This window comes from Hesperophylax consimilis, chromosome 19 (genome assembly GCF_061612785.1).
Source record: "Hesperophylax consimilis isolate HC1 chromosome 19, BYU_Hcon_1.0, whole genome shotgun sequence".
NCBI lineage: Eukaryota > Metazoa > Arthropoda > Insecta > Trichoptera > Limnephilidae > Hesperophylax > Hesperophylax consimilis.
The window spans coordinates 19,397,684-19,419,691 of record NC_142854.1 but is presented as its reverse complement, the minus strand read 5'-3'; the positions used below and the strand labels follow the sequence as shown (position 1 = coordinate 19,419,691).

The 22,008-nt window shown below is 33.0% G+C and overlaps 1 protein-coding gene across 1 annotated transcript in view; it reads left to right on the top strand.

Annotated features, from left to right (window-relative positions):
• The window catches only part of LOC149414955 (voltage-dependent calcium channel type A subunit alpha-1-like), a 268,503-nt gene that overhangs the window by 128,943 nt on the left and 117,552 nt on the right, over positions 1 to 22,008 (top strand). Inside the window, exons 8-11 of the mRNA XM_089643350.1 lie at positions 127 to 230; positions 7,328 to 7,443; positions 8,442 to 8,501; positions 10,757 to 10,861. Of these exons, the coding sequence (XP_089499476.1) occupies positions 127 to 230; positions 7,328 to 7,443; positions 8,442 to 8,501; positions 10,757 to 10,861 (385 nt within the window). The remainder of the gene's footprint in view (positions 1 to 126; positions 231 to 7,327; positions 7,444 to 8,441; positions 8,502 to 10,756; positions 10,862 to 22,008) is intronic.

The following is a 22,008-nucleotide window of genomic DNA, read 5'->3' as shown; positions in this document are numbered from 1 at the left end:
CAAAGAAAAAAAAAACGTTGCAGACCTGTGTAATTGGTCTTATTATGTTAAATAATGTGATGTGTTTATGTTTGTGTTCAATTTAACGAGACACCGTGAGTAACAATTGATCTTATTATGTTTCAGATGAACGACTCAATGGGCAGTATGTTTAACTGGATGTACTTTGTGCCTCTCATAGTGTTGGGATCCTTTTTTATGCTCAACCTAGTTCTCGGAGTCCTTAGCGGGTAAGTTCTCAAACTCTGCCATATTCACGGCATTCTCCTATATATTGCCAATTGATCGAATTAATCGAATTAACGAAATTAATTGAGACGCTGTCAGAATTTAAAAAAAAAATTGAACCCTTCTGGCTAATTTGTTCGCTTTTGGGAACAACTCATATGGTCTTATAAAAATCGTTGTATCTCCCTCACTATCATGATGTAAATGGTGTTTGAAAGAGAAAACACCACGCTTTATATTCAAATCTAGAAGTTAACTACAGAAAAATTTAAATATGTACTTTTATAAAAACCAAAGATTCCAAACGCAATTTGAAAAAAATTATGAATTTTTTCATTAATTAGTTTTATATGAAACGATAAAAAAGTTAGGTGACGATAACATTTTTAATACATTTATCTAAAAAAATGGCTCACGTTTTAAGCATTTTATTGGACAAATGTATTGTAAACATTGTTGTCATTTCATACAATATTTTATAAAAAATTCACTAAATTTCATACATTTTTCTTAACCCTTAAATGCATGATTTATTAATTTTACTGGAAAAAAAAATATTTTGTAGATATTTACATGCATATGCAAGGAAATATAAAGAATTTATTTTTTTTGTAATTTTTTAATGATATTTGATTAAAAAAAAATTATTGCTGATTTTCAACACCATGTATTTAATAAAAAATAATATGAACAATTTACGTATGAAAAAAAAATATAAAACCTAAAAAAATTTCTCAAAACTAATAAGTGTACCGGAAAAATACGAGTTATTACATATAAGTATTATATTATTGTATCTACTTACCTAAGAAAATCAAAATAATAACAGCCCAACAAAACTGTAATTCTAACCTCCAACCAATTTTCGAGAATCTTCACTTTGTTAAAGAAAAAGTGACATTTGACATTCGCGAAAGAAAAAAAAAGGTGATGCCACTCGATAAAATATATTACCGTGAACTTGATAATTCTAAAACGGCATGCATTAAGTATACACCAAAGAGTTAAAGGTGGTTTGAACGGTATGTTGCAGTTTTGCAACAGTATGCATTTAAGGGTTAAATTGCAGTCAGCAACTTTGGTTTCATAGAGTTAGAGAACTTCTAGATTTGGATATAAAGCTTAGTGTTTTCTCTTTCTAACACCTTTTATATAATATTTATCACCGTGACAACGATTTCTAGGAGACCATATGAGCTGTTCCCAAAAGTGAACGGATTATATATGTTTGTTCGCAAAACCGAACAAATTAGCCACTGGGGTTAAATGTCACACAGCACAACACGATTAATATAATTATATAATATACATACTTTAAAAATAAGAAGAATCACATTGATACATTATTCCTGTATAAATTAGTTAACAATATTATTCAATGCCCGGAGTTGCTAAATACAATTCAATTTAACACGTTGACTGCCACGGCAATTTTCGGAATTCCGGTTTTGATTGATTTTATGTTCTCTTCCCAGAAGCCATCTATATTAGCACTGATGTACTACGAATTTTATCGTATTTTATTCACTATGAGTTATCTCGTTGTCGGCGTCCTAGCAAAGAACGCAATCTACGACTTATCTTGTAGTTGGCAGTCGACGTGTTAATGTAATTGCGCGCTCCACATGCTCTTCCGTCTTATTCGAAGTAGATCAATGTTAAACAAAATTCTTGCTTGAACAGACTATGTGTCAAAAGTGTTGAATAAATATGTAAAATAATTTTTAATCGCCGAAGACAATATTAGCGACTGTCAAAAAACGAGAACAGAAAAAGATTCAATTGCTTCTAGAAATTGAACTCAGGTTCTCAGCTTTGCCGGAGGTTTGCTCTACCACTGAGCTAATTCAACCTAATCCCCTTCTTTCATATTTAACTGTATCATACTTCGACTGTGAACTACCGACATCATATTCAATTTCTTAACCCTTCAAGCTATTTATTCGCTAACTCATCTAGTCTCACAGAAATCGTTGTTACTTCCTTACTGTTGTGGTGAGAAATATGATCTAAACGGCGTTTAAAAGAGAAAACAATACGCTTTATATTCAAATCTAGAAATTAACCACAGAAAAGTTGAAATGTGCACCTTTATGAAATCAAAGGTACCGACAGCAATTTGAAGAGATTTTGTAATTTTTTATTAATTATTTTTATATGAAATGCCAAAAAAAAGAGGTAACGATAACGTTTGTAAAACATTTGTCTAATAAAATGCAAGTGTTTTTATATTTTTTCGTTATCAGTAATTTTGTAGTGCAGTCAAAATTTAAATTTTTTCTATATAAATAAAAATGTTCGTTTGTTCAAAATGTTAAATCTCTAAAAGTTCTTGACCGATTGCTCTGATATTTTGACACAATGTTGCATTCGAATACGCACATGTTTTTATCTTCAATGTTTTTATCCTATATTATATAGATGTCACCTGTGACAGGTAAAAACAACACCATCTGTTGTACTTAAAAGCAAAATGTGCTATTGTTTCTATATCTGCACAGACAGTCTAAGCCACAGCAATGCGTGGTAGGGTACACCTAAGTTTCTAATATGAGAACAAATTTCATCACCTTTTTAAAACAGTTTTTAGTTTTCGAATACGTTGAGAAATATTCCATTTATTTGGTTTTTTTTGCTAAGCAGAAATACTCCGTCCGTCTGACAGAATATGGTTGAAGAATTGCCTGAAGAATTCTGCTATCTTTATGTATGTTGCTAATATTGTCTTCGATAAACAAATATTATAATTTGAGATTTTACTCATCAAGTTATTCCAAAAATAAATAAATATATAAAGTTCATAATATAGTATTTTTCTGACACGTCACAAAAAACTTTTCGGTTGTTGTTTGTATAATTCTGTTCTTAATATTATAATACTATTGTTTTTGTTTTTGTTGTATACAATTCTGTTCATTATTTGTTTATTGTTTTGTTCTTTTGTTTATTTATGATTTTCCCGCACTGTGAACTTAGAGAATTTTCTAACGAGAGGGGCCGTGTCGAAAGAAGGGCAGAATTTCAAAAGCAACGTGTTCGTCAACAATTCCACGAAGATTTCGGAGCGTACATCGACTGGATTACAAGAGCAGGTACTCGGTCAAAAGTTGGACGTGTCATTAACATAGCTCGCTAACAAATCGTAACCTAGCTTGGTGTAAGCAAATAATAATTTAATTAGATTGACAAACTAACTAACTAATTGACCATCACGCCGTTTCCCGGCAGAGGTAGGCAGTGTGGATATACTGCCACACAACTCTGTCTTGCTTCATTCACATTCATACATCTTTTCATACATACCCTTCTGTTATTCTGACTCGGTTGACTTCATCGTGGTTGAGTCGTTACGATCTTTTACTACGAATCCATAGGTCGCAGGTTCATATCACGGCGTGATAGATACTTTTCAGAATCATTCAAAATCGTTGCTGAAATGACTTTAACTGTGTTTGGTGACCAGATCCGAATAGCCAGGTACTTTCCCTCCTTACTCTTCTTCATCTCCTTTCCTCTCCCTGCCACAACATACCTTAACCGTTTGAGTGCCAAAAAAATTCATACAGTTGCTTGTAAAATGCCACCGAAAAAACATTATTTTTTATGAAACTATATATTTTTTTAAAACCCCATAAATTCTTTGAATTTTCAAGGATTTCGATGATTTTTTCGGTGTTTTATTAAAGAATATTGGTTTAAAATCACGCGGAAGAGGATCCCGAAGTCCAGGCGTTTCGAAAAAATGAGAATTTTACTTACAGACGTACAGAACACGACTGACGCAATCGACGGAAATCGACGATCGGCAATATTCGTTAAAACACGAATCGACGAAAATCGACGATTGGCACCCAAACGGTTAATTGGGGATGTTATAATTTCACTGGCTATGTTACACCAACAAAAAAAATAATGGCTCTTATCAAGTATTGGGTTCACTCTTGATCGTGCCGTGTCTTCCTCGAGCATCACCGACTTCTTCTACAATTAAAAATCGTGTCATTTATTCTCCTTACACTCCTTTCTTCGTTAATCATTCAAAACACAAAGTTTAACCACATGTGGCTGTAATGTGTGTGTGTGTATATTTGTAATTTACGGTGGTTGCCGGAACCGTAAATCGTGTTCAGGAGATGGGAGATTAAAAAATGAGTGTCTGCGATATTAATTAAATTTATTCGTGAGGATGAATTTACAATTTTACAGAACGCGGAGACTGTGGTAGACAAAGTAAAGATAGTGGCGGTAGTATCGAAGGTTGAAACCGGAATGAAGATTTCTCTTCTGGTGCCCGCTTGCGTCTAGCGGCGGATTAATTTAAGTTAGTGTTGCCACATGTGGGATGAAATAAAGTAGTCCCACACACACATATGCCTCAGAGATCTCATTTCTATTTTAATCTTTCCTCTGCCAGTTCAATTCCTTATCAGGATTGATACCAGCATTCCATTATCGATATTAAACGTATAAATAATATTATTATTTGACCGGTCTGTGGCTCTTGGTGCCACCAAGGCATAGTGTGTACAATTTCTCGGCTGACTTAAGTCCTCCATCACGACACAAGCTAGATTTTCCGCTCACTATGGGGGTGGTAGTGGGAGGTTATTCATAACGTGGGAATATTTGTCTTTCTTTTAAAAAACTATTATTCTAACCTGTATCATTTTTGTTTCTTGTAGTTTGTATTTTTATTTGTAATGTATTTATTTTTTAATTTGTTTTTATGAACCTATGTGTGGTATTATTATTTTCATTTATGTATAAATTATTGCTGTTTGAACATATATTATTCATATGCAGCTGCTGACTATTTTTGTACGAATCTAAAAGTTGCAGGTTTAAATCCCGGCTAATCTGGTTAATTTGTGTTATTTTACAATTTATTAATTAAAAATAATATTTAGTGTGTTTGAGTGGTTGATACTTTCAGTAGCGCTCTTGTGAAAGATGTCATTCAGAATCGAAACGTTGCTTGAAATGGCTTTAGCCGTGTTTGGTGACTAGATCTAAACAGTCAGGTACTTCACCACCTTCGTCTTCTTCAGCCTAACAACATAACCCAATTGGGGAAGCCATAGTCATTGGGAGCAGTTGGGACTCTTCTCTATGTATGCTGTTAGGCTGAAAGTAGTAGGGAAGGGAAGGAGATGAAAGGAAAGAAAAGGTGGAAAAAGTAGCTGGGTCACCGAACATGACAAAAGCCATTTAATAATAGTTCTGAATGGAGATCTTTCATCAGGGCCATACTGAGAATATTATTACGTATTATTTTAAATGGGTTATTTTTAAAACAACACAAATTAAATAACTTACATTTACCTGCGCCGGGATTTGTACCTGCGAACTCCGGTTTCGTAGTCGAGAGCTTTACCCCTCCACCAGAGAGGATGCCACAGCAAAGTATATCCTACTGTATTGCCCAGTTATCAATATAAAGGGTCTGCCATCTAACGTTTTTTTTTTCAACTAGTGCTTATTTCGTGAATGGTAACACTTAGCTCATGTCTGATTTGACAGATAATTAGTGTTATCCTTCCGCTGAACGAATATGGTTGTGTATACGCTGGGAAATATTGCGACATTACTTTGAAAATCATGGTAATGTTGCAGAATGTGTGCGAAAATTGCGTACGGATTTTGGAAGAAGAGAAGCACCGTCAGCTCCGTATGTTCGTTATCTTGTGAAAAAAGTGAAAGAAACTGGCATCCTCATCGATAAACCAAAGCGTGAAAAGCCAAAAACAGTGCGTACACCCGAGAATATTGCTGGTGTGGCAGAAAGTGTGCGTGAAGCGCCATCAACATCAATTCACCGTCGTTCTCAACAATTGAACGTATTTTTGTTCACAAAAATTGAAGAGGAGGATATTGTCAACATTTGGTTTCAACAGGACGGCGCTACGTGCCACACAGCCGAAGCTACACTCGATGTTTTTTAGCATTTTCAAAAAAAAAAAGTTATTTGGCGAACCCTTTACCATGCAATGCCCCTTAAATGCTTTTGAATACCGTAAAATGGGATGACTTTGATCAATTCTCATCTTTGAAACAATTTTTTTTTTATAAAATCCTTTTTGTCGAAAAGTTGATGTCGTATTTATTTTACGTGTTAAAACTATCGAAAAATAGTGTATTTGTAGTGGGGTGATTTTGATATACATACCATTTTTTATAAGTTTATTACAAGCATACATTCAATGCCAAAAACTTTAATAAAAAAATGTGTGTTTGATTATTCAAGTAGTTACGTATATCGATAAATGCTGATATACTTTACAATATAATTGACACAAAACTATTAAGTAAACTATGATCATTGAGTAATTTATAAAATGTGTTTACATTGTTTTCTGTAATAGGTTAATTATAATAAATACAGAATTAGAGTCCATTTTTTATGTTCACCTTTTAACATAGTTAAAATAATTTTCAAAGTTTGCATTTTTGAAAATCTGACGAGGTACGCGTGATGTCATACGTATCTCGGTTTTCCAAAATACACGAATTCTTTTAAAACACGTTGTAAACTGCAGTGTGCGAGTATACTCAGCGTAAATTGGCATAAAATTGTCTGCATTCTCAATGCAAGCGATGTCAGAACCCACCGACCAATCACAGGGCGTTTGAGTGTCTTTACGGTTTTAACTGTTTTTAAATGACAATTAATTAATTCTTTGTCTAATTATATATTTACAATAAAACATATATTCAGATTCAGCATTTGTTGATCTATATGAATATATGATTTTAAACCGCAATATTTTTCATTCAAGTTTCTTATCCGACCATCATTATTTTTTAATATAACTCGAAACCAACTAATTCAACACTTATTTTCGAAGCGCCATTATATCCACATTGCCCTAAAAAAAATCATTTAAAGAAGTGAGTAATTTCAAATGAAAGCAATGATCAAAGTCGCCTCTTTTCAAAAGTTACCCGATATTACGGTAATTATCATTTCTGTAGCACATAAGTCACAGCTGAATATTATAATAATTAGTTGAACTTTTGTAGACTGAGATTTTTTTCTCCCTAAGAAGTATAATTCATGCTAGTCCCTATTACATGTGTGTTGTATTTTTTCCCCTTGTAGAGAGTTCGCTAAGGAGAGAGAAAAAGTAGAAAATAGACAAGAATTTCTAAAATTAAGGAGACAGCAGCAACTTGAAAGAGAGTTGAACGGATATGTGGAGTGGATCTGTAAAGCAGGTATGTTATTATTTTATAATTATTATTAGAGAAGGGTGTCTAGGACTCTCGCCCTCTGTTGAACTCGACCGATTTGTCAACAATCTTGGGAAATCGTCGCTCTAATTCATTTTTATCCAACAGACCAAAATGTAAATCGATAGAAATAGCGCTTCAAAGTTTTTTTTACGAAAAACGCGTATACAATGAAATTAGCTGAATTCTAAACTTTCTAAAATGATTTAAAGTGATTATTTCAATGTAAAATTTGTTCCAAATGTTTATGAAAACACGCTTTTAATTTGGATGTAGGACAAAGTGTTGGATAAACACGGTCGGAATGTTGTTTAATTTTGGTGAACTTGAGACAAACTGCGTCTTGAAAACACATCAAAAATATATTTTGTAATTTTTTTTTTTCACTTGTATCGTATAAATAAATGCTTTCTGCGAACAACTGCATACTTAACTCAATTTCGCCAAAAATGGTCTGTTGGAAAAATGTATTTTGGGGCTCCATACCAGAGGTGGATACCTAATACAGATATTGTGTTTATGGTACCTAAGCGGGATATAATCATTATGAAATTGCAGCATTATCACAATCGTGAACTCCTACAATATTCGTATTACAATAAATCCTACAATTTCGATTTTACAAACCAAACTTCATTTTGATTAATTAAATTCGTTGATCTCACCTTTTTGTATTTTTTAAAACGTGAAAAAATTTTTCTAACGAGACTTATGGACGGGTTGTTTCAGAGAATTTGAATAATTCTTCAAATTTCAAAGTTAATTTTCAAATTCTGTTATTATTTCAGCTCTGTCAAGCAACTAGCCTATAATGATATAATAACAGAACTTGAATAGGACTTTCAAGGAACCCGAAAATGAACGTTGAAATTTGATGAATCATTCAAATTCTATGACAAAACCCATCCTTGGTGTTACTAGATCTTAACTGAAAACATTATGTTTGTTCATTTGAGTAATTTAAATTTGTTTCTGAATTACAGAGGAAGTTATATTAGCTGAAGAGAGAACTACAGAAGAAGAGAAAATGCACATAATTGAAGGTACGTAATTACTACGTTTTTAATATTTCGTTGATAAAATTCTGATTTAATTTAACCCATCGGGTCTCTAGCATATTGACCGTTACATTTCTTAAAGATACTGTTACTATACGGCTACTGGTTTTGACAAGGGTCGCCATAATTTTACTCGCGCCAAGCGCCGTTTGGTCGAGGCTGGCCCTGCAGGTATGCAAGACTTGTACCTGTCTTGTGCTGGAGTTGCCGTGTGATCCATGATTTTCCGTGGGTTTTTATACTTTAAAACTTGTCGGTAGCATATTTTACCCTTTGAGGGCGCCTTAATATATGCACGGATATGAGAGCTAAATGCTCATGCTATTTCAGATGTAATTTATTACCTAATTGTTCTTTATATTAACAAAAACTGATTTACATAAATAAAAGAACACATATTTAGTATACAAAAATGCGTGAAATCTTGACGAGCTCGCCTTTTCACAGGTTAAATGTACCACAATCGCCTGCCTACAAAATAACCAACCAACAGAGAGGTTTCTAAATGTTCCTAGATGCTACTGAATCGTTTTCTGTCTTTTCTGTTTCACATCTTTCATTGTCAACGACTAAATATTACAATTAAAGTTTTTACTCATTTTAACTCAAATTATTCCACTTTAAAAAATATTCATTCTGGACTTCGGAAACTAGAAAAGTCAACAGATGTTTCACATAAAAATAAAATTGGATATGTTTGTCCAAGACACTCTCTAGATAGAAATTAGTTCTATGTAGGCCTTTTAAAGATATACAATTCCGTAGTACAGGGTTTTCCAATAAGAGGTGTTATTTTGAATATCCCGCTATTTCGGTAGATGTTACTTTTGAAGCTGATTTTTTTTTACATTTGACAAGTAGAAACTACGCCATTAATAAAAATGGAACGATACACGCTTCAACAACGCATTAAAATTATTAAAATTCACTTGAGTGAATCAAATGCAAAAACATCTTGAGTGATGAGGCCCATTTCCACCTCGGTGGCTTCGTCAACAAGCGAAATTGTCGCATCTGGGGCTCGGAAAACCCAAGAGTTATTGTTGAAAAGCCTCTCTATCCTCAACGTGTGACTGTTTGGTGCAGTTTATTTTTTTATTTTTTTATTTTTATATTTACTCCACACAGGAGGCCCTGAAGAAAATAATTTCCCTCAGGGCCTATGTCATCTTTGGGGATGCTGTGTGGAGGGTCTTTTTGTGGAGAGGAAGGAGTGAACATGGGTCTTGAAGAGTCCCATGTTGTAGGAGGGAGGAAACACAGAGGCCGGCAGTTCGTTCCACAGCCGAGCTGTTGAACTTAAGAACGAATCGTAGAAGCGACCCGTTCTCATGTGACAAGTGTCAACTGTGTACAAATGTTGGGCGCGCGTTTGGCGTGTATCCCGACTACGCACCGGTGCCGAAGGGATCAATGACGCTAGTTCCTCAGAGCATCTTCCATTGTAATACCGATAGAACAAGGACAGCATACCTACCTGACGCCTGTGCTCTAAAGATTGCAGTCCGTTTGTTAAGATTAAAGTTTGTTAAGTTTATGGTCCGGCGGAGTCATTGGACCTTACTTTTTCGAAAATGAGGCTGGAGCAACAGTTACTGTGAATGAATTGCGCTATCGAGAGATGATTAATGATTTTTTATGGCCGGAATTGAATGGTACATTGATCTGGACAATGTTTACTTTCAACAAGACGGCGCTACGTGCCACACAAGCAACGAAACCATTGATCTTTTACGATTGAATATCAAAATAACACCTCTTATAGGAAAACCCTGTACATTATTGTGATATATCATGAGGTTTAGCCAGCGTTAGCTATGTAAGGCAGAGTTTCTACGAGTAGATTACAAAACATCGATTTTTCTCTACTGTTTACAAATACAATATGCATGTTTTATATATATAAACCTTCCAGCAGAAATTCTCTAAATGATAGTGAAGCGCACAAGCAGACAGACGCGGATAGTTTTATACTATTTAGAGAAGAAAGCAGCCAATAAAATGTGTAGTGAGAAAATGACGATAATATTGGTAGTTCTTATTTGAAGTTCGATGCAGTTAAAAATGACGTAAGTTGATATAGCTGAAGTATCTCAGTGGTCGGAGACTTCCCCAGCAAGGAGAGGTCCTTTTAGAGGTCCAAGGAATCTTTTTCTGTTTCACATTTTTCATTTGAGAGTCGTTGTCTTCAATGATCGAAATATGATTGATGTATAATATTATCTGTTTGAATTTTCCAGCGAGAAGAAGAGCGGCGGCAAAAAGAAAAAAGCTCAAAAACTTGGGGAAAAGTAAAAGTACCGACACAGAAGAAGAAGAACAGGAAGAAGATTGCGGGGACGACGGTAAGATCTCTTTGCAGATTCCTGCTTTACCTATTAACCTTGCTATTGCAACAAACAGTTGAACAACTGATATACACACATCAAACAGTCCTTCAGGCGTAATATGTTTTCACATTGTGACACAATATCAATCTTTGAAATGTAGACAAAATATTCCCGCTGAAATTCAATTTCGAATACATTTACTGTTTTGAAACGTAGAGCGGATGAAAGACAACAGTTAAAAATAGTAAACTTTTGAATGCAAACAAACACAGCTAAAATTTTTAAAATGGACACTAATGCTGTCCAAAATGTTGGCTAAGAAGGAGGAGTTGCAACAAGGCATAATAACTCAAAAATTAATCTCAAATCTATCTGTGAAAGAACTTGTTTTACAAATTTCATTGATTTTTTGTAACGAAAAGAAAAATCAACACGATAACTATGTTAAGTTATGTGTCTTACCAAATTTAATTGATCTGTGTAATTTTACAAACATAATATAATGTTTTTAAGCACTAAAAACTATAAAAACAAAATATTTACAATTCAAAATTTTTTAGGATAACTCCAAATTTTTTATCATTGCCTCACTTTATTTAGTTTGAAGAAAAATTTCTTGGTGTTTTTTTCAACTTAGAGAAATTAAATAGAAAAAAAATAACATTTCTTATTCATGCCTCTAAATGTTGTAGATTTAGAAGATATTATATATTTTGGTTTCACTGTGCCTTGTGTGTTTTCTGCTAGTGATAAACAATCCCTTATGGAATAGCACTTCTCTCTTGAATTCTTCACAACACTTTATTTCACCAATGATTTCACTAAATTATACAATGTTCGTTTCCACGCTTATAATGTCTTTTTCAATTCTCAGTGTTTATTGCTTATAAAATATGAAATAACATGTTGCTAAAAAAAAAAGCTTCTTTCTCTGACTTTAAATAAAATATATAGGCGATTGAAAGTTTGTTTAAAACTACCTAGTTTTATTTAACGTATCAATGAACTTTAAGTTGACTGTACAAGTATGGGAATCACCAGAAGTAAGAACTTTCTTCCACAGGTATTCAAAAATATCCAAATTGCGTACTGACGTCGCAAACAATTTGTTCGTTACTGAAATCACAAGACCCTCGTTGCCACAAATCATTGTTAAATTCTCGAAACGTCTAAAATAGAATTCTTTCAAAACCTCACTCATAACCAAACAGTTGGTGTAGCTGTCATTTTAATATCCTGTTGACTGTTTTTTTCCTAGCAATGATCAAACCACTCAAAAATAAGAGATAAACAGAAAAATCTAGGTGGATTCATTGACTTTAAACCACAGTAGTTCATATGTTTCCATATTCAACAAATAGTCAACCCTCAATTAATCATGTACTAAAAATACATTCTTGTAGTGATATCTAGCTGTTTATGCAGCCCACTGGAACGAGTAGATTCCATTAAATACTTGGGCGTAATAATTGACAATAAACTTCGATGGGAAGATCATGTAATAAATAATACAAGCCTTATACGGAAACTGGCATATATCTTCAGATACTACTAAATAAAAAGACACTAAAATAGGAATGATCTTAATTAAATAATATGGTAAACTTATTATACAACCAATCGCTCGTCTTGTTTGTAGCTTGCGGCGTGGATTTGATTTGTACATAAATCTACAGTTTTATTTAGAATTTTGATGAAATTTTGCGCACTTGGCCTTCAAAACAAGAGGGAGGTCACTGTTTATATTAGACTGCGAAAAACTCGGCGTAGAGCCCGTCTAACACCGGGGACTTCAGCTAGTGAAATATAAATTTAATATTTTTAATAAGCGAAGGATTCATTGGCTTTAAACCGCAGTAAGCAGTTTATATGTTTCCGTATAAATATTTGGAGGTATGATATTAATTAAATCGAACATCTGGAAATCTAAAGCACCTCCATTGTTACAAGATGTCTGACACAAGTGATGCCATAAAGTCTAGTTAAATGCAGTCAGAACAACCTCATTCGGCTGGTCGCAGGAGACTGGTATCGACGCCGACGATTTCATGAAATGTTGGCAATATGTGCCTGTTTACGAACCTCCGCGCAGATATATGGCGGTAGTCGCCGAGATATTTGAATCGTCATGTATCGGATACTTGTGAATTCCCGTGGAAGGAGGGTTTTACTATGCAGTCAATCTAAATTAAATAATAATATTTTTAAATTGTAAAGTTCCAATGAAATAGTAATTCAAAAGTTTAATACGTTAGTTTGGCACAGTTTATTGTTTTTTCTGACTTATTTTTTTGTCTATTTCGCAACCCATTTCAGTTCCAAAGAAAAAACAAGGTATGGTTGTTGTTGTCAAGCAGACTTCGGGCACCGGGTATTTCTCACAATTTTTACATATTTCAATTTTACTTTACTCCCCATCTTGTTAAAAGAAATACTTTTTGGTTTCAACAGTCTTGAACTCTATGACAATATTTACAAAAATATACAAAATAAAGAAAAATGCATTCATTTTCGATGATTTATCAGAATGGACGGAATCTTACAAACGGAATTACACTACTACCTACTTAAATTACATCTTCTGGAATTAGCAGTTGATGAAGAATTTTATGTTTGCTGTTAATACGTAGCCGTTTCAACCGTTGATATATCACTAATGGTTTTCGATAATATTAACCCCTGGGGGGCTGGAGCCCTGCATTTGCAGGGTTGAAGAATCGTGTCCACATACGGTACTAAGCACTGCAATTGCAGTGTCAACCTTATAAATCAATTTAGCCTTTGGGTAATCAATTTACCTCTACTGGGTTAGATAAAGAAAAAAAATGTCAGCTTATCAAGTATGGTATTCTCTACGTGTTGGTTTAACAAAAATATCTGTTTATTTATTAAAACTTATTTGCGTGTCTTACCTCTCCACTACCTTCAGCATCACAACATATACCAATTGGGGGTGTCATAGTGTCACTGGTTCTAGACAATTGGGAACAGTTAGTAAAAAGAAAAAAATTGTGACTATCGTACCAAAACTCCGCGGAAAGATTTGTTTTTCATAAATGATGCATATTATATTTTTATCATATTTGTTATGTATGTAAATTAAAATATACAAAATATTGTCATAAAGACTACTGTTTCTTCTCCTTTCTAGAATTCCCTTTATAATAATATAATTTCACTAAAATACCTAGACGTCTTTAGAGCCCTTAGAGTCCCTTTATCGATATCGCTGCATCTCCTTGATTCAGCTATAACCTCACATCTGATTATTCTTATTCATTTATTGTTATTATTCATTTTTAATCCCTCGAGATAATTATTATGTATTATATTTTATTTATCTAGATTATTAGAATCCCCTTATCACTAATCAATGGCTTCCTGTTGATTATTTCCTTCTGTACATATACGATTCTGCTGCTTTCTTCTTGTCACTTGGAATTCAACATTCACTAATCAAGATACCACACGGCTGAACCAACGCTCTAGCACAGCAAGAGAAATGATACTCTTTAACCCGTCAGGCCTCTGGGATATTCTGTCAGAAGGTCGGAGCATTTCTGCTTTGCAATAAAATCCAACTGAATGGAGTATTTTTTGAAACAATGAATGAAATTATTAGAAATAAACATAATTTATGAAAGTTTTAATGCAAACATAATGGCTTGAATTACTGATAACGAAAAAATACACCTATTTTAGACAAATGAGTCGTGTAATTTCTATACCCGCTATATCAACTTTCATTGATTCGGAGAAAACCGTAAAAAACTGTCACATCTCTAGCGTACATAAGTAATTGCATTAAAAATTTTTATATAATGAATTGGAGTAATAAAATTTCGAAAAGCATTTATTTTTCTATATATGTCTAGCAATAATTAAGTAATTTGGATAAATAAAATGGATAAAGCGGATTTTGATACTCACTTCGTGATATAGAGGCTTTTGAAAGTCAACTGAGCCGACATGGCGGGTTTAGAAACACACGCGTAGATCATTTTGACACACGAGCGTGGCGTCAGAGCGGCGGCCATATTGTATTTTGGCAAAATAACTGCTTGTGATTGGTTGAATCCGATATAGCGCGTTTTGATAGTAACTTTCTGTATGAAATAGCGGATTTGGTTTCTCACTCGCAGTTTTAACATGGTTTTTGGTCGTGATAAGGAGGGTTTTGAAACTCAATTTTAGGCTCCTCTTGTTGCTCGCAAAAATGTGAACAAGATGTCATACTCAGATCATTTTGTCAAAAAATCGGATATAGCGGGGATAGAAATTATAGGATTCAAATGTATGTTTTAAAAACGTTATTGACTCTTCACTTGAAGGAAGGCGTTCACTTTGGGAAGATTGCTTTTGTTGAAGGAGATAAGATTGTCATTTGGATCCCTTTTGGACGTAATCAGACGTGATCGGATGTTTAATGAATGTTGAATTACCAACGTAAACGATCAAACCTGCAAATGCTGACAACTCCAACCGCTATGATAGGTTAACAAGACGGCGACATCTATATGTGATGTCGGGAAGTGTTGCAACAATATTGTGTCTTTGTTTCAGCAAGGTACAAGGGCTCTCTCAATGGATGAATGATAATAAAACATTTCGTAAAGTCATTTCAAAGACTTCTGATTCATTGACTTGTTCCTTTTGTGTATGTATATCGATCGTCTAGTTAATTAGTCGTACAAGTCCAAAAATAATATTATTTTAAGTTAAATATGCAGTCGTTTATTGATCATGTATCTGTTTCTATAGTACAATATAAGGTGATTTCAAAATGTTCTACGAAGTGTACCCAACTGGTTATATGAAGAAAATACACAAGCGTGAATTTCACATGGACGAAATTATGCATAGAGAGAATTAATAATGGACGAAATTACACATGAAGAGAATTACATCTACTGAAATTACACACTTAACCTAACCTAATTTAACTTTAGTTTTTTTTTCAATTATCAAATATATTTAGCACATACTTAAGGCCCCGTAGTAAGCGTTTAAAGATGATTTGAAAGGGAGAAATGTAAATATAAATGTTAGAGAGAGCGAGCTAATATTAAAAAAACGATAATAATTGAGCGAAAATGGTGAAAATACTTAATAAAACACAACTCGTTTGAAATAGAGAAAAATCTTTCGACAAATACTTTAGTTGCATTTAAAGATACAATGTGAATTTTTTCATGCCTATAACATATTAAATAAGAGAATAAAACGTGTTTTTAATAATTTTCAGAGTTTACTTTGCGATTTTTTTCTATCGAAGCAATTGCATATAATTGACGTTTCGGCATAATAAATGTATAGAGATATTATCTTCAAATATAAAGAGTTAACTTGTTTTAAATCGCCAGAAATTGGGAATGCGAAGGCTTAAGGGGATGCAATGCGAATTAATGCAAAATCGTGTGTTTTTGGTTTTTAAATTTGGTACCTTAGAAATATTATAGGTGCTATAATTAAACACACATCTTGCTATAATCAAGTCTTATTGTAAGCCAAGAAAAAAATCAAGTATCAGGCATATAAAAAATGCTTTGTGCAAAATCTTCTACTTGCAAAGGTCTTTTCAGATATGGTTTTATTGTATAATGTGGCAGATTAAATTCTTCAGATTATGATCGGAGAACAATTTAATATTAGTGCCTGAACTTCACAAAATAAAATAAAAAAAGTTGGCTTTTTTTTTTTCATAAACCAAAACAGGCGGGCGGTGTTAAGATTGAATTTAAACGTTATCATCATCTGCGTAAGGAATGCTTTATTTCGCTTGATTCTGAATGTTAAACGTGGAGGTGGATCGCTTTCCGCATTCTAAAATTTAAACCTGTTAAAAACATTATATTTTGACGCAACTAATTCCAGTAGGTGTGTAACTCTCTCCGTGTATAATTTTGTCCATATGTAATTCTGGTAGGGGTACATGAAATTCGGTGACCGGGTATCTCATCAAAATGATAGTTTAACACACCTACGAAAAGTGATATAAAGTCATGAAAAGTGATGAAACAAAAACTATGTTAAATAGGTTACAAGGGTAACTATTTAACCTATTTTTTTTCATCACTTTTAATGACTATATCACTTTTTAAAGGCGTGTTTAATTGTCATTTTGATGAAATATCATGGAACCATGAAATTCACATCTGTGTAATTTTTGTCCTAACAACTACCAGACCTTACGCCTTCTGGTGTTATTTTATAGTACAGGTGACATGATGACAAGTAACCCTAGTGATAATATTTAACTTTCGGTGACCATTACAAAATTGCTTATATCAATATCTCAAAACTTAGTATTTGAAGATATCTCACTAATGAACTGGACGATCTATATGAATATGTAAATACATTAAACGTACTATAGTGATTTTTGGGATATTGTGCCGTGTTGAGCTACCTCCTTCTTTAGCCATCGTTTCGGACAGCATGACGGTGTCCTTCATCAGGGCAGATCTGATAAAGTATGTGCTTATGTATGTATATGTAATACTGTGTTACTAACTCCAATCCCCTAAGAGCTGGAGTTACAGTATAATTTAATATGGTTTTCTGCGTTTAGTTTTGGTGTAGCCGTCAATTACCGAATACCGAGAACTATTGAGCTTAGCCCCGTCCTCTTTACTAACCCCGTTATCTTTATTAAATAAAGGCGGTAATTGACGGCTGCACCAAAATTATACTGTAATACCAGCTCCTAGAGGATTGAAGTTGGCAACACGGTATCGCATCTACGTACATAAGCACACACTTGACCACATCGATTACACATCTGCCCTGATAATGAACAGTGTAATGCTGTCCAAAACGGTGGCTAAAGAACAAGGTAGCGCAATACAACATAATACCGTAAAAATAAATCACTGTAATAATTTTGGCCGTGAAAATCCCAAATCACGTTAAATGTACGTTTATATATTTTTTAAAGAACGAGGTTATTAATGACTTTATGATTTGTTCACATATTATTGAGAACTGCATAAATTGTATATTATTTAAATAAGTCAAATTTAAAATCAATTTTAATCGAGATTTATTATTTTCTTATATAACGTTGTAACGCGTTTACAAAGTGTTTTCTCTTGGTAATGAAATAATACAAATTCTATGCAGTCCTCAATAGATATTATTTAAAAAAAAAAACATACAAGATCAAAACAAATACATGTTTGAACCTTGATTAAATTAAGATTATTGCATTATTTTGTTTAAAAACATTTATATAACCTAGTTTTATTTCAATAATTTTCTAGAACAGTGATCTTAGAATAGCAAAGTACACGCATTACGCTCATTATACTGACGTAAAATTTTTTTTTTTGTATAAACTTACCTTCAGATATTGATACAAATACAACATTATATAAGAATTATAATTATTTCGATAAACTTTTTACTGGTAAAATTTTTAAAAGTATTATCATCGACTTACTGCCAGAAGTCATTAAGAGACGTTTTTTGTAACAACTGAGTTAGAAGTCACGATTTACATATTTTAACACGCTTTATTCAGTATAAGTCATTATATCGAATAACACATTGTTTATGGCTAATTGAGCATTCTAAAGTTACATACACACGTATATTTATCGGTGGTTAGGCTCGATCGAACATGTAGACTTGAAACTATGCTCTTTGCTGCGACACAAGACGACATAGATATATCACCAATATGCTCAATCAAATCGTAAACTTCTATCGAACATCGACCAAGAATTACGGTCTTTGAATCTTTTTCGCATTGAGCAAAAAAGCATTGAGCGAGACGGTACATATGTTGAGACATGTTCGATGAGTACATAACCATCGAGCATGAACGAGCGTGGGTACTGGCCATAATAGCCAGTAAGTGACATATAATATAATATAAATAACTATTAAAACAAAATAATAAAAATATTTTTGAAAGTGGGATACTGTGTTGACGTACACATAATACATGCGTAAAAATTACAAAAACATTTTAGTGAATTCTTGCAAGACAACAAATATTACCGTTGTATGCAAAAAGACAATGAGTGCAGTTTTAATTATTTTTTGTCTATTGATATGAATAAAACAAAAAGCTGAATTCTGACAAACTTACTGTGAAAATTAACTGAAAGTTTAGAGTCGATTTTCTCAGAATCAACACGGTGACATATGACTCTAATAACGGGGGTTTGCTCGATGCTCACATTTTAATTATTTCAGATGAACGTATTACTAAAATATCAAATGTATCTAGAGGAATCCCTACTGGTGTAAGTTATTTATATTTAAGAGGAAGCTACAAGCCAAAAATGTGTTTATTCTTGGTATACCTTATATCGTAGGTAATAGGCATTAAAATCGCTTGACAAACGGAGTCTGGTAATTTTCGATTTCAAGCAAAAAACAGGTTTTTATTTATATTGTAAATAATTTTATAAGAAAGCAAAAAAGTTAATCAAATGAAACTGTCACAGATAAGCTATAATACTGTATTTGTTTCCTTTATGCGTTCATCCATTTCTATTGAAAAAAAATTTTTTTTAGTTGTTTACATTTATATTTTTTATTGAGTAATTATTTTTTTTATTTGTATTCTCCTCAAGCGAAGCGATAGGAAAACCTTCAATTTATCTAAAGCATATTTTTTGGTACTCATAATGTACACCAATTCGTTATAAAGATTAATCAAAATAGTATAATAAATAATCAAGCACTAAGCTTCGCCTTAAGATTAATAAAAACAGAACTTTACCATTGAAAATTTGATGTAAAACGGTTTAAAAAATTTTATAAAACGTTTTTAAACTATAAAATTACCAGTAAGCATCAAATTTTATTTTTCTATACGATGAATTAGTAACTTACCAAGGAATCCCTCTGGAAACATTTGAGATTTTAGTAATACGTTCATCAGAAGTAATTAAAATAAACCCCATGGAAAGATCGATTTTCTAGGCCTGCTGGGGTAAAGTTGACCGTAGGTCCATCCATTACGCTGGGCTGCGCGTTGAATATTGGTTTTATACAACTTCTTCACTTACGTCGTTAAGATTCTGACTTTATTTTAGGGTATCGTCTTAATGACTTCTGGCAGTAAGTCGACGATATGTACGCAATAATATTTATCAACTTCTGAAGGTTATGTTGTACATTATTCTCATTTAGATGTAGTTATTAGAAATAAACATAAACTTAATCTAGATTTTAACTCGTACTTGACAGTTTTGGTAGGTTAAATAGTTTTTGTTCGTAGTTAATTATTTATTTAAAGTTAGGTTAATCGAAAATTCAACAATTATTATTATGAGATAACCATAGTTAAGTACATTAATTTTACATCTTTGGGCTTTTTAACAATTAATTAATTGATTTATTAATTCAAATAAAACATTTTACATTACCTACTGGTCTTAGAAAACTATTTTGTTCAATTGTATACAATAAGTTCAATTTTATACAATGTGTTCAATTTTATGCAATATGTTCATTAGTATACAATAATGTTCAATTGTATACAATATGTTCAATTGTATACAATATGTTTAATTGTATACAATATGTTTAATTGTATACAATATGTTTAATTGTATACAATGTGTTCAATTTTATGCAATGTGTTCAATCGTATACAATATGTTCAATTGTGTACAATATGTTCAATTGTATACAATATGTTCAATTGTATACAATGTTTACCTATAGATACTAATAGAAAAAAATCATTTATCTCTAGGAAAATAATATGTATTTTTTGTTTATTACTTCAGTATTTGAAGTTAGTTACTACATGTAAAGCTTACATTTGCAAAATATGTTTTTTAAATTGACAATCGATTTGCTGACAATTGTAGAAAAACTAAAATTCCATATTGCTTAACACTAATTATATGCAATTTCTAGGTTAGGTAGAATGTAGTTTTAATAATAATTATTGAAGAAATTTTGGTCATAAAAAAACAACAGTAACTTTGAAACATTTAAGAAAATATTTGATAGATTTTCTGATTTTTACTATACTGATTTCTGAAATAGCAAATACTGTTGAAGAGGCACTACTGTTGAAATAGCAAATACTGGATTTGAAGAGACTTGTCTTTTTACCTCTCTGGCAGGTCTCTCTTGAACCATCGCCTTGTCCATTGTCCGTCAATCCTGAACATACTGACCCCAGATTCCTACACACCCCTTATACCTTTATCCTTCGACACATCTTCCACTCTTTCCTTTCCTTTTAAAAAAACCCTCTATACGGCATCCTCGAAGATGTCATAGGCTCTGAGAGAAGTTATTTTCCTCGGTGTTTCCTGTGTGGAGTTAATGTAATTTTTTTTTTATGTAACCAAGCGAAGCTAACCAGTAAAAATTGTATATGCTTAAATATATTGCGTCTGACTGTCTAAAAAAATTTCTCATAGATATTACAATAAGCATAGAGAGATTCGAATATACTAAATATGATCTCAAACAGTAGGACATTTAGTGACTAGCAATTTTTAGTTTACAAGAATTTTTTTTATATATTTTAGAGTAAGAAAAATTAACATGTACTTTATACCTTCCTACTAGCGGCCAAAAATAACGTAAAAGCACTGCGCAATAAATGATTCAATTGAAGATTTAACTTATAAGTCACAAAAAATCTATCAGCTTCGCTACTAACATAAATACAATTTTCTTTGTACTACCATCTACTGGGCCACCAAGTGCCTTAGGGGGTATTTCACTATGTCAGGCTAAATATATGACTAGCTAGCCGTTGGCTGGCTTTAAAGATCAGAATAACTTCGTTATTCAACGGCGACCGTTTCACCATTGTTGCCGATCTACTGGGCCACCAAGTGCCTTAGGGGGTATTTCACTATGTCAGGCTAAATATATGACTAGCTAGCCGTTGGCTGGCTTTAAAGATCAGAATAACTTCGTTATTCAACGGCGACCGTTTCACCATTGTTGCCGATCTACTGGGCCACCAAGTGCCTTAGGGGGTATTTCACTATGTCAGGCTAAATATATGACTAGCTAGCCGTTGGCTGGCTTTAAAGATCAGAATAACTTCGTTATTCAACGGCGACCGTTTCACCATTGTTGCCGAGCTTCCGGATAGATAACACTCGAAATAGTCTGGCAACATGGCAAAATGTTTGCAGTTACCCCATCTACTGCCACGCCTGTCATGTTTT